Raw genomic sequence first — 14,297 nt, 5'->3', positions numbered from 1 at the left:
GTAGGAGTAAAAAAGTCATGGAAGGGGAGATACACTTTAAGAGGCTTCACCTGCTTAATCCTTGTGGTCATCTTCTTCGTACTAGACGTAGATATAAACAGAAATAAATACAAGGAAGACGCTGGATGCAGGCCGCGTCCAACCGATCAATCTGGAAATCATTGGGGGAGACCTACGAGTACGTTCAGCAGTGGACGTCCTGTTTTAAAAATGATGATGAATAAAGACTTACCTATACGCAACACCAGGTAGATCTTTCTCATCCAGATCCAAGAGGACCACTCCAGTTTCCAGGCACCGTCGCAAGTTCAGGAGCGAGTGGAAGGAGAGTGATGCCACGTGAGGTTTCCCCCACCGGTCTGAGCCCTCCTCACGGTCTTCCTCGTACTTGATCCACCTGGCTCGCTCCTGCCATTCGGATTCTCCCTCGGGGTTGCAGAGAAGCTCGTCCAGTTGGACGAAGACCTGAACAATGGGAAGTCGTGATAAGCATTGGTAGATCGTTTCAAAAACTGGTCATGTCAGACTTGATGGTGGTATGCTATGGATTCGTGTGAGTAGTGTGGACTTTTTCTTCTATCTTCTTTTTCTTTTCGATGGCTTCCACAATCAGTTGTTGTTCTTCATCAATCATTTCGTTTCCTTATGAACGATCTACACTTTCTTTTGTTTCAATTTAATAAATTAGTGCTCTGGATGTTGATGATAATGAGTCACGTTAAGTTTTCGAAATCCTGAGTTTCATAAATTCAGTTTAATCTCTATCATTGTAAATCCGTGTAAACAGATGTCACGTGGTTGACAGTGAGTAGTAGGTATTCGAACAAAAAGAACACTTTACATCTGATTATTGTCTGCTGAATAATTTTGATCTTAAAGTATACAACGCACGGTACAAATTCGTACGTATGTAGAATTGTAAGCGTCACTTTATAGTTACGTTTGATAAAATAATTCCAGTGTATCGAATTTCCCAGCCAATTATTCCAGAATCCCGTGGATTTGTTACGTAAACATTTCAAACTCGTTTACAGGTTTCCAAATACATTTTGTTTTCAATGGCAGTAACTTTTCAAAGTGAGTAGTAACGTGAAACTTTTCAGACGTGGTGTAAATAGTTTGAGGCGTAATTAGTTTGTTATTGTGATGTTAATTAATGTTTGTACACAATAGTAAACAATAATGCTTACCGCATGTGGGCTATGGTCATACATCTTCTTGTATGTGCCCTCAGGGAGAACGTTCTGTAGTTTGTCGCCTGCTTCCTTACGGCCCAAATGAACTGACGAAGGCTGTTGACAATAAATAAGAATAGATTAGAAATGAATAAGCAGGCTGCTTTTTGTCTCCTTATTAAAATTTGTTTTTACTCAAAATTAAGACCAAAACTAGTTCAATAAGTTATCAGTAAAAGTGACCCAGATTCTTGCGCTGCTTCTTCTCAGCACTGGCCTATTTGTTGTCCTGAAGCAGTGGTAGGGTTAATATCGGGACGTGTAAAAGTGCTTTTTAAAAGCCTACTTGAGATTTTTATGTGTTTTAGTTTTGGACAGACGACTCGAGGGTCGGTAGTTCGACCAACTTCAGTCTCCGTCCGGTCCGGTGTTACCACTTTATACCATTATTGAAGCTATAATAGTGTTAAAACAGAACCTAACACTAGTTAGTTTAGCTGGATGACATTACAAAAAAAACTTAGCTGGCTCAAAACACTTTTGTCCAGAATCTAGACTATAATTAAAAGTAATTGATCTGTCTATACATTATCACTAAACCTATAATCTGATGACAGATGTTTTTTTTCAATGGCGATTTGCAAGTTTTTTTATGCATTTAGGTAAGTAGATATTTGATTGCAATCGCACCTGGTGTTAAGTGAGATGCAGTCTAGGATGGTACATATCTGCCCTGTTAGTGCCTATTCACTGTCGCCTTAAAAATGACTAAACGCAATAAATAATTTGAATTTGAATTTGAATTTGAATTTGAATTTGAATTTGAATTTGAATTTGAATTTGAATTTGACTACTCAAAACTTGTCTTAAGATTTGGCCACTTACTTTGTCAGTTTTGTGTCTGCCCACATGTGGGTCATCAGTCCTATGGCTGGCCAGTTCGTCCAAGTCCACCTCTGGGAGAGGCTCCTCGCCAGGAGCCACCGATACCCTGCGCTCGCCGCTGCCACTCATGCCACCTGCTACTCTTCCGCCCTCTTGTAAGGAATATTTTCTAGATTTATAATGTAGATGACGTCTGAGGAAGAAATGTTTCCAGTTAATTATCAGACCGGGCTAGGATGCGCGCCGTGATAAAATCTTATCGAATTTAGATGACAAATGTACGTATATCCTAGATGACGCGTATCCTAGGCCTACCGTACGCTAAGCGCTCTACAGAAATATTTATAAATAAATGACAACAATAATAACATTAAGAAGCCTTTTAATGCATTTTTCCGCGGATAAGGATTACAAAAATTACTGAATTAGAATTTTATAGGCAATCAAAATCTGTTCGTTTAACAAAGGTTATCAATGAATGTCAACTGGATGTTGTTGATATTAAAATTTGTTTATGGTAAGAGGAAAAATAAATTGATTTGTTTCACTAATTGAATTGTGTAAATCAGTCGATGTTATAATAATCCTTTGGGCATAGGAAAAGTGTTTAATTTGTCTTTGCACATCAATGTATAGCCTGATTTTTACAATGTTAAAGTTATTAAAAGCCCTATTTAAACATGCATTTAAAACAACATCGAATGGAACCTTGCATGCAAAGCTTCATACAAATTAAAAAGAAACTTAGATATATGAGGCAAAAATGTGTTTAGCAAAATTGTTTTACCACGCCCTCCTTAAGGACGTGTCATTTAGAGGTAACGTGACATTATACTGTGTCTAAGAGTAGGCGCACACCGTTGATTTTTCGTCGGCCGATAGTTTAGTCGGGCAGTTGATCAGTATGGGCATGTATGGGAGTGCGCACATTACGCCGATTCGATTTGGCCGATTCTTCATACAATTTGAAATCGGGCACAACTATCGGCCAACTAAAAATCAACGGTGTGCGCCTACTCTAAATCAATTGTTATGTTACGTATAACCCACCCCATTTGCTAGTAGCTGACAATTTACATGTCAAGAGGAAATGTGTTCTATTTGCTATGGATTTAAAAAAATCACTCTACCATGTGCCCGGTCCCACGGTAGCATTAGTGTTTGCGTCATGATAATAGAAAAGGGGTGGTCACTTATGGACATGATGATTGTGGAGTAGTGGAAACTGTTGTTGAGGTACAACCTAGAAAATATGCTTCATTTTTTGATAAATAAAATATGCACTAAGAATAAGAGACGATCTGAGTAGAAGTTAAGAAAACGGAGTGATTTTTCTGTACGAATTTGTGCACTGAGCTGTACACTGAATTATTTGGGTGTATGGTACAGGAATAGTTTATTATTGTTAGTCATAGGGTCTTTAGTTCAAAGACACATTTCGACTGATGGATAGAGTTTCATAATAGTGACAAATATTTGACTAAGCTGGATAAAGATTTTTCATATTTCATTTTTTTTTCATCACAGGCACAAAAGATCCCAATCGGTAAGTCGAAGTAATAATAACCCCGCAAATAGTAAAAAAGTGTTAGTTTATTTGTGTAAATAACTTTACGAAACTTACTCTCGATCGATCATTTGCTATGAACTGATCTTTAGGAGGTTTATGTTTAAGGAAGTACTTATTTAGCGTAAAAATAGTGCCTTTCGCTCTCTCAAGGTGGAATGTGACGCTATAGAAAGTGATTATTTTAGTGGAATAAAACAGTTCAGTCTGCCAACAATATCCCATACGGAACTGGTGTCTTGAGTTGGATAATGATCAAATATTGAGATAATTGAGTTAAAATTTAGACTTTACTCAATATTATTAGGGCTTGTTCCCATGGAGTCATCCCGTTTTTTGCAGGAACTGTGTTTTGAAGGACTCCGTTTAGTTAGTAATGTTAGTAGGTATACGTGTTTTAATTCGAATGTTAGTAGTCGTGTGTACACGACAGTCGAGTTTTGCAGGATCCTGCTTTTTGCAGGAAACTGGATTGCCGCGGGAACGAGCTTTTAGTTTAAAAAAGTTTTTTTTTATTCCTAGAGTAAGGGCGGAGCTACACTCTAAATATATACATATTTTATGACTCAAAGGTGACTGACTGACTGACTGACATAGTGATCTATCAACGCACAGCCCAAACCACTGGAGGGATCGGGCTGAAATTTGACATGCAGGTAGATGTTATGACGTAGGCATCCGCTAAGAAAGGATTTTATGAAACTCCACCCCTAAGGGGGTAAAACGGGATCCACGCGTACGAAGTCGCGGGCGGCCGCTAGTTGTAAATAAGATATGTATGCAAAATCATGATTATGCTTATTGGGAATTAAAATTGTATTTGGTAATACTTTACTTTGCAAGCTTCAAGTAAATTGGATTGTCTCGCAGCGAAGACAATATCATTTCTATTTGCTATTAAATATAGTGTTATTTGGCTTTAATAATGTTCGTATGAATGCCAAATTCTGTTGGCGAGATAATATGTATGTCTTTGTTTGTTGTTTTCACGCTTTAGTTTTCTGTCTGAAGTTGAAACACATGTAAAATTATTGAAATTATTAGCTTCAGATTAGTCTTAAATTGGTAAATACCTAATGTAACTCTATTGCATTAATTTTAGTCAATATTACTCTGTATTAAATTTTCAAGTTTATTTAAATCAATACCGATGCGTTCATCTATTTGAGGTCAACTACACACTAATTTTCTGGCCCTACTGAAGTAAATTTTGTACTGGTAGCTCTATCTAAAAACAGTAATTTACCCATCATCCCTGACCTACATTAGAAAACTGATTGTCTACAGAGCAGTCTTTTTTGCCCCTTGCGGGTTCCAAACCTGTGGCTACTGGTCCGGAGCGATTCATAACTACTTGGATATCAACTCATGCGCAGAAACAAAACTTGGTCAACAAACCAGTAACATTGAATTATTGTCGAATGTCGCACACATACTATTTTATTGCTTTGACTTTGTATTAACTGCAATGTTTTTATGTGGATATGTTACAGTCAAAACTCATAATCGGTCGAAACCACTTTTGATTTTTACAGTCAAGGGCGTGGTTCAAAATCACTTTTGACTGCAAAAATTAGTTAAAAGATTTCGCCTGACTTAAAATTTTACCAATCAGTTAAAATTCTAACAGATTTTTTTCAGTCAAAAGTGGTTTTAAATGGTTAGAAGGTGTGACTGTAATATTATTTTGAGTGATACATATTAATTTTAAAAGCGTTTATGTAAATGGAATGTAACAGGGAGTTGAAGGTATCGGTAGAGTCCAGAGATGAGTGAATTTGTCTCTACAATCAAGAGCTCTTAAGTTATGAATGAATTAAAACTGTGCAGTTACACGATTAGTGTACCTTGGTATGTTAAAATGACAGTTAAGCCATATTGAATAGCAAGTTGGCACTAAAATGCGAAGGAAACCAGAAGGTATCGAGACCGAATCAATATTCCAAGCACATTTTTGTTGCAAAACCACCTCTATCACTTAGTACATAAGAGGCCACCGTGTTTAGCTTGAAGTGCTGTCGTCTATACACTAAGAGCGCTTTCATTAGGGCGTTAGTAGCGCGACAGCAACGCGGCAGCGGCGGTTTTGTAACGTGAAGGGAGGCATCCGCTGTCACATAGTATGAAATTTTCGGCAGCGCGTCTGTCGCGCGTTTGTCGCGCTGCTAAATCGCCTAAATTTGAAAGCGCTCTAAATAGACTGGTTCTTGAATGTCTCTATCTAACGATGCAAGCCTCTACATTAGCGAACTTGTCAAAGCTGCCTATTCACTCGTGTTTGAGCTTTGACGCCGACTTAGGAATCACAGACGAACTTATAATACAGCAGGTATTGCTGAATAGGAAGGCTGCGTATGGGCGGATATTTTGCTAATTGGAATAATCTGGCACAGTCAGCATCAAACAGTTTGTGACACCCAAAGTGGCCACAAAGTTGATAACACAACCTTATTCCAATTGTAACAAGGACGTTTGCAACTTAATGGCCACTTTGGGTATCACGAACTATTTGAGGCTGACTGTACATTATGCATGAGCACTAATTAGTGGGACCCTAAAAATTTCCTAAAGCTTTGATTTATATCAACCGGCAGACAGTGGTGACTGAGTTTGTTGCGGCGCTTCTCAGCACTTGCCAAATGTTGGTCTCGAAGCGCTGGTAGGGTAAAAAGATTATGAGACATGTAGAGGCTCCTTAAGAGCAAAATATTTGTCGATTTGTAAGTACCCCATTTTACCCCCTTAGAGGTGGAGTATTTTGAAATAAATTCGTTCTTAAGGATGTCTACTTGCCAAACAAGTTTGTAGGTGTTTAGTTTCTGAGATTTCGTGATTAATCAATAAGTCGTATTATTATTGTAGATGTTGATGCAATTCGTTTGCTTCAAAAGCACAATTTCGTGCACACGATTTGAAAATTTAAGTTGTAATAAACTACATACATGACGGTAAATTGGAGCTTATACGTGCGCGGGATAACTTGTTATAAATTATAATAGGGATGTTTCCTGGGTTAAAAAGCAAGAATTTTAATTAGACCGTCAGTTAGCTTATCAAAAACCGCTCAACACGTATTTTTCACTTTTAAAAACTAATAAAAATGTAAAGAGATAAAGCGTGCCAAAGTTCTAAAGAAAAGGCCTGTGACGTCAGCGAGTGCGTAAAAGTGCAACACTTTGTGACGTCGCGCGGAACTTCAACGCACTATAACTTTGTAATTATTTGTTTGATTGACAATTAAAAATATACGTGTCCAATATTTTTTTATACTAAAATTGACGGACCAAAAAAATTTTTTTAGAAAACTAGCCTATTAAACCGGTAAATAATAACATGTAATATTTTTTATCAATAAGTAGCGCGAACTGTCTTATATGTAAGATATAGGTAATCTATCGGCAAAACATGCATTAGTCAAATTGGCATATCTTATGATAATACTTTGATAAGCAGTAGCTCAATGTTAGACTTTCAAGTTCGTTGCAAGTACATTTTGATAGACTGTCCTAATTTCATTTAAAAAAATCTCTACGTGAAGGTTCTTTTATTTACCTTAGTTACAAACTTTGCAAATGTACCTTAGTATTAGGCAGTATGGAAAATAATATATTGATTGAGTATTGAATATTGATTCACTACCTTTCCGCCCGCGGCTTCGCCCGCGTGGAATTTTGTCTGTCACAGAAAAACTTTATCGCGCGCGTTCCTGTTTCAAAAAATATGCTATGTCCTTTCCCGGGACTCAAATTATCTCGATGCCAAATTGCATCAAAATCGGTTCAGGTGAAAGCAAGACAGACAGACAGAGTTACTTTCGCAGTTATAATATTAGTATAGAGTATAGATATGTTTAATTAGTTAGTTGCCATGTGACAGGCTCTGATTAGCTTTGTTTGGGCTAGGTAATTAGCGTGTAACAGATTAAGAAAATATTTAATAATTAACCTGCACGTAATCAGGATATTTGCAATACGTTCGCTGTTTCATATTGAGTTAGGTACATAGTAGTTGGAAGAAAAATATGACCGGAATGGAAATCACATGAGATAAAAGTGTACTTCACCGGTACAAAAACTAATATATCTGTAAAACGTGACGGAAGATGTTTAGCTTATCAGTTATTGATAGCGATTTGAGTTATCAACGAGCGTTAAAAATCGTGGATAACATGAAAACTACGTCTTCGTTCCGCATTGGATAATGACATGAAAACAACAAATCACTCGTACCTATGTCTCATTTGTATATAACGAGCTCCTTTTAGGGGTATATACATGATAAAAAATAGTTAAAATGTCTTAAGAACATGTGTTCCTAAACGAATAAATATCATCAATCTTAACAGAGTTTTTTATCTAGTCTTTTTGTACATAGTTTTCATTGTTAAGTTTAATAAATCATTCATTATTTAAGTAAAAATAATGTGACATCAATATTTTTTACATAAAGGTGTTTTAAACGGCATTAACTCTGGCGAATTATTTTTTATGAAAAACTAAGTCGAAGACATTGTTGAATTGAACAAACATTTTAAATGCCATTCGATTCTTTGAAGTGGTCTTATTAAAAAGAGTCCCTAGAGTCCCAGGAAATGAAAAGAAGCATGTTGTAAGTATACTTTGCCTCGGGAACTAATCTAGTTACAGTAGGAAGCACAAGCTTAATATCTTATTTTACTATATTACGGCTACTTCTATTTTAAAAGTTCCATCAAGAAGAACCCAACCACTTCTCTTGAAATAGTTTCAAAACATGAAATAATTTTATTAGCTAACTCAATTGACTTATTTATTGAATGACTGACCCGCGTTCTCGGGCTTATGCAGGAAACTGTCAGGTTTTCAGTAGGTAGGTAGGCCCTGCCTTCTGGCACGGAGAGTCCGACCGACATAACCCAAATGATCATGCAATTGAAAGGACTTTGGGTTTCACGACTGAAATTGTTGTTTTTAATAACTTTGCACAAAAATTAGGGACCAATTTAGGAACGTGATGTCTTGTAATTATCAGTGTATCTTTGCATCTTTAACAATGTAAAATAATGTTAATTTTTGAGTTAAACTATCGCGTTACGTTAAATTCACTGGTAACAACTTTTGAGTTAAATATTTTTAGAATCAGACTTTTCCACTGTTTTTCTCACAGGCTGTTAAGCTGTTGTTTTCCTCTGCTCATATATTAGCATAGATCTGATACTATGTATGTAGTATAATAGTAAAAAGTCATCACTATTCACGATAACAACGGAAGTCGCAGATGGATATCTATTCTAGAAGCGTACAAAGGAAAATGTATGTGAAATTCAAAACGACTGACATAAATAGCTCAACGGATTGACGGCAGCAGGAAAATCTAGGCAATACTATAAGACTATAGGCTTAAATACCTATTAAACTAACTAAAGTAACTATAAAAGAGAAGTTGTCTCTTTATCTTATTGAAAAAAGGGATGTACCCCCAATAATTTGTTTTTAGAATCGGTCCTTTAAATTGCTATTTACGCGTGGATCCCGTTTTACCCCCTTAGGGGTGGAGTTTCGTAAAATCCTTTCTTAGCGGATGCCTACGTCATAACATCAACCTGCATGCCAAATTTCAGTCCGACCCGTCCAGTGGTTTGGGCTGTGCGTTAATAGATCACTATGTCAGTCAGTCAGTCAGTCGGTCGGCTTCAGTGGAAGTTACAATGCAGCAATGTTAGGTGTAATATGTAACAGTGACAAAATATGAAAACATATGCTGTCTCTACATTTATCGTACTAACGTCCCTATCACTTTAAAACTAATCCTGGATTTATGTCGTTAACTTTCACCTTAAACGCCTTCAATCATTACACCCATATATTCACAAACGCGAACTTCAAATGTACAGAAACGGTTATTCTTACAGACAAGGAGAACAGACTGCCAAGTCGAGCTGAAGGAATCTAATCAGTCGCAAAATCTGACTCTACTTTTTGTTACAAAATAGCTCTTATCACAACTGCACAAGGCACAGTGCTTAGCTCGATGTGCTGCCGTACTAATGCAAATTTCCCGTACACAGTTGACGTGACTTCTTTCATCGGGTCGGTTTCCAGGGTGGCCATAATTTTGATTTATTTGCAGCTTTCGTGCTGATTTAGCCTTGTTAGTAGTTTTAAAGCTTTTATATCAATACACGGTGCTATCAGATGCATCGACATGTACAATTAAGTGGTAGACAGCATTATTAAAATGATTACAAAGCAAAACGCCTGTAAAATACTTCTTTTTAGTCCTGAAAACCATATTAGCTTTTAATGAACAGTAAAGTTAGGTTTTAGTTGCTTCGAAATAAATTAACGTTTGGGTTAGGGGACAAGTTTTGTCATGTGTTCCAATCTATCTTATAAAAGCGAAAGGTCACTGACTGACGGCCTCACTCACTTTCACGAAATCTCAGAAACTACAAGTACTAGGAGTTTCAAATTTTGCATGGGGTAGGTACTCACTAAGACGTGATTTTGCAAAATTCAACCCCTAAGGAGGTAAAACGGGATCCACGTGTACATAGTCGCGGGCAGCCGCTAGTTACTTATAAAAGTATGTCAATTGAGATTGAATAACAGTGATGTGACAGGTTTTTATTGCTATACAAATTATATACATTCGACGAGGCCTGTCAATTCGTGTACTGTTATGGAAAACTTGGCCACTAGCTATTTATCTTAGCATATTCTTTGGACCTACCAAATATTAGTCAATAACCCGTGATCTGCTAGTGTTTTGGCAAAAAACCTGTATTTTCCCCGAAGCATAGCGGCCCGAGTGGCGTGACTGCAAGGGTGACACGCTCCGTCTCCGCGAGTTCAAGGCGGCCTTATCACCAGCTCGCAATGTCACGGTTATGCTTTATGGTTTTACTTATCTTCGAAACATTTACTTATGTTTTAACTCGACAATTTGTTAAGTTGACTAAGAGGAGCGATACTCGTAGGAGTAACTAGTTTCGATTAGCGAGTGTGTAGTATAATCGTTTTTTTTATTTCTAGTTTTACAATATTTAGTGCTTGCGATATTGAACCTTTGATAATGAAAAGATAAGCTACTAGCTTTTAGTATGGCTAATGGTTCCGTATTACAATAGAGCTAGTAGTTTCAGGTTGGAAACCTGTGAAGGTAAAAAAACTGTAGCCTAAGACTGTCACTCGAGTTATTGAGGGTATTTCTTCTAGTATGTTGAGTTCTCATAGTTTTTTGGTGTATCCTGTGTGTAGTTAAAATACTTTTTCATATTAACGGTCAATCGATAAATAAGCGATAAATATTCTAAAAATAAAACTTAATGCATGCATAATCCTGTAAAGTAGATATAAAACACCGATAAGCATAATACACAACTGTAAACGAAAAAATAAAACTTTCGTTGCAGACCAACGAAGAAAAAATAATAATCTACATAGATCAGAAATAGAATAGACTAATCTAAATGTCAATTTTGTGTTTGCTATAAGATGTTACCACGCTCAATCGCTGTAAGCTCGTGTGATCGGCTTGCTATATTAACCCTACATTTATCGCTATACCAAAACAGTGTAAGAATGGGGAAAAAACAGTCAAGTGACAGCGACTTGGCTTCGGCGACCCAGAGCCGTGCCAGCTGCGTAAGGCCGCAAACACACGAGCAACCTTTTTTTAAATATGAACGTATTTTTTTAACTCGCCAGATGGCGTTTTATGACTTTAGATAATTTAAAACTGCTGGGAATGACTTTCACGATTTTCAATAATCATAATTATAGCAAGTATATTTATTATTGATTACTTAATAATATAGTCTATTTTGGGTTACCTTAAAATAAAGTTAGTGACCCAGTTTCGTGCAGCTTAGTTTAACTATTTTGTAATGTTACAATAGATTTTAAGTTAATATTTAATACCCCTTTTAAATTGATTAACATTTGATTTTAGTACCATTAATCTGAGCAGTTAAGGTTGGTATTTTGATTATGTTAATTACTTATTAATTAACTACGTGCAATTTTAAATTATATTTTATTGCTTGTTGTCCTTTGCTTCATTAGTCATTAAAGAAAGACCAAGTCTGAGTCCCAGATAAGTCCCGTGATTTAGTGATCACTTACCTACAAGCTGTCTAATTGATTTATATTACGACAATAAGGTGTACCCTTTAAAAACGCATACAAAAAATAATTACAAAATGAGCAAATATTCGAAAAAGCATTCCAAAATTTTCTACTATCTAAAAATATCCTTAAATTAAAAAATACATCTATGTAATTTTTACCAATCTCTAAGAGGACTAAGTACTGGTATGCAACATTGCTTGTAATAGAAGCGAGCATGCTTTGATATTCCTAAAAGTACTTTTTTCATTTACACATTTATTATTAATATTAGAGTTATGAACATTAAAAAAATATAACGATTACAAAAATGATAAAAAAAAATTCTAAAGATAAAATATTTATGAGTAATGGAAAAAAATACTTCAAGGAATAAGGGTTAGGCAGTTCCCAGATATCCGCTTACGATTTTTAAAAAGAAGTCGCTTACAACTTTTTTGTCGCTTGTGTGTAACAAACCTGACGGTTGACTTTAGAACTAATTAGCACCGGACAAATTTAGCGCCATGCAAAGGGATCCCGTTAGGGCTACCTCGATTAATGCTGGTCCCAATAATGTATGCATTAAATTTTTATTTCAATTTTGTCGCTGGCAACCAACACACGAGTTTATCGTGTTTAATGAATTAATTTTTAGAAAATTATGAAATTTTGTTTTAAAAACTAAAAGCCATCCATAAATTAGTTATTAAATGTTTTAGTAAATTTCTGAAATACAAAAAAACTATTGGGAAATAAAAATAACACCAATATTTTCTATGAAATACAACATTAATAAATACAACAATGCATCTAGCTACATAGCTAACAGCGAAAAAAAAAACTAACTGGATTGTTTAACTCGTAATTTTTGTTACTCTGTTATTTATTCCTCTTTTTTTAAAGTAAAATTAATAAGTAAAATTTTATAAGTAGGTGCCCAACTATTTATATTATTAATTTAAGTAAGAATGATTTATCTAAATTTGAGCACCTAAGCGTCCAAACCCAGCATCAACCCGACTGCCGACTGCGACTGCTCAAAAACATCGATTACAAGCTTCAGAGTACATCATTGATTGCTATCATAATAATTTACTAGTCAATTCAATATCTCGTGTCAAATAAAGAATAAAATAAATTGCCAAAAAATAGTTAAATTTTAGAACAGTCTGAAAGATAGCAACCAACGATTAACCCTTCCGTTACATGCCAATACGCACCTTATGCTAATGATGATGTGATGGTGATGATGATGATGATGTTTTTATAGATGTGAAGACTTAAAGGCGGCGCAAGCGGGCTGCAAGCGCATGCAGCTCCCGCTCGATCGCCGCTAGCTCATGGTCCACTCCCGAGAAGGGGCTGTAATTGGCAATACATTAGTAAAAAATGAAAAAAAAAAAAACATTATACAACTAAATATTTCGGCAAAAAATGAACTGATCCCCAATTGAGCACCTAAAATATGAAAAAAATGAAACATTGAAGAAATGACATAGTGAAATTGATTTTTTACATGAATAAACTTATGTAATTAACCTAATGTAACATTGTTTATAAAATTAATACACTGTAACTTTAAAAATTACGACAGCCGATTTGTCTCTTTATTTCTTTTTACAGTCCACATAAAACTTCCTATACAAGTTTCTATACATTATTTTATTTTATTTTCTAGACAAAAGTACTCGTATAATAAAAAAGTACGAACATTGTGTATCGTGTGAGCACAGCTTTACAATTAAACTATGCACTACGTGAGCATTAGTGACAAAGTCGGGTTTTGTTTATGGTCTATAATTATCGCCAGTCGTTGTTTTAACCTTCCCGCGGCCACTCTCTCCGTTACCGATTTAGACTGGTCTGTTAGACATTCGAATTTTGAATGTTCATTTCTTTTTTATTTGCAATTTGATTGTTACATTTTTTCATGTGCTTAATTTTAAAAAGATGTTGGATGCGTACAAAAATTAATAGTTAGTAATAGTTAGGCTTTATGAACTTCCTAGTAGGGAATTTAGTGCAATGATTTGTATGGAGACCCCTCCACTTTGGTATAGAAGGCTCATTTTTGCACCAGTTGTTCTTTGGGTGCTCCTGAGTAGATTTCCGTCGGTCGGTATTTTCCCCCTGTGGTAGCAGGGGGAGGGGGGGCAAGTTTCCTTCTGCCGCGCTTCACTTTAAGGCCCATATCTTCAAAACTATGGGTATTAGGGCAAAAGTGTGGTGTCATTTTCGGATAATTAAAGGATGGCGAATTTATTTCTAGAACAAACTTTTTGCCTTTTCATACAAAAAAATAGAAATATGGAGTAAAATTCACAAAAACCAAAAAGTATTTGTTTAAATAAACGTCGTTTACTTTTAAACCACTGGAGATAATCTAATAAAAAAAATATGTCCTGAAAGCTACATTTATCAGGATTATAAATATGTACCATTGTATGGTACTTTTTTTGAAAAAAGTACGTGAAAAAAATTTTTCTTCGGGACACAGCGGACGAATTTTAATGCGCGTCGGAAAAAAATATTTCTTTTATCCATGAATTCATACTATTTGGTTCATAAGCAAGTAAAGAT

General features: G+C 35.7%; 1 protein-coding gene across 3 annotated transcripts in view; it reads right to left on the bottom strand.

Annotated features, from left to right (window-relative positions):
* Nucleotides 1-14,297, bottom strand: part of LOC135086954 (anion exchange protein 3) — a 45,932-nt gene that overhangs the window by 17,536 nt on the left and 14,099 nt on the right. For 2 of the 3 annotated variants that reach the window (XM_063981788.1, XM_063981787.1), the window contains exons 2-4: nt 2,061-2,253; nt 1,191-1,292; nt 233-465 (exon numbers count right to left, since the gene is read on the bottom strand). In XM_063981788.1, coding sequence (XP_063837858.1) covers nt 233-465; nt 1,191-1,292; nt 2,061-2,189 — 464 coding nt within the window. In that variant the 5' untranslated portion in view covers nt 2,190-2,253. Of the gene's footprint in view, nt 1-232; nt 466-1,190; nt 1,293-2,060; nt 2,254-12,937; nt 13,080-14,297 lie in introns of all 3 variants that reach the window. The other variant, XM_063981789.1, reaches the window with a different exon arrangement.

The sequence above is a fragment of the Ostrinia nubilalis genome, chromosome Z (genome assembly GCF_963855985.1).
Source record: "Ostrinia nubilalis chromosome Z, ilOstNubi1.1, whole genome shotgun sequence".
NCBI classification, from domain to species: Eukaryota; Metazoa; Arthropoda; class Insecta; order Lepidoptera; family Crambidae; genus Ostrinia; species Ostrinia nubilalis.
Note: the sequence above shows the minus strand (reverse complement) of the source record. Positions and strands in the feature narration are given on the sequence as shown.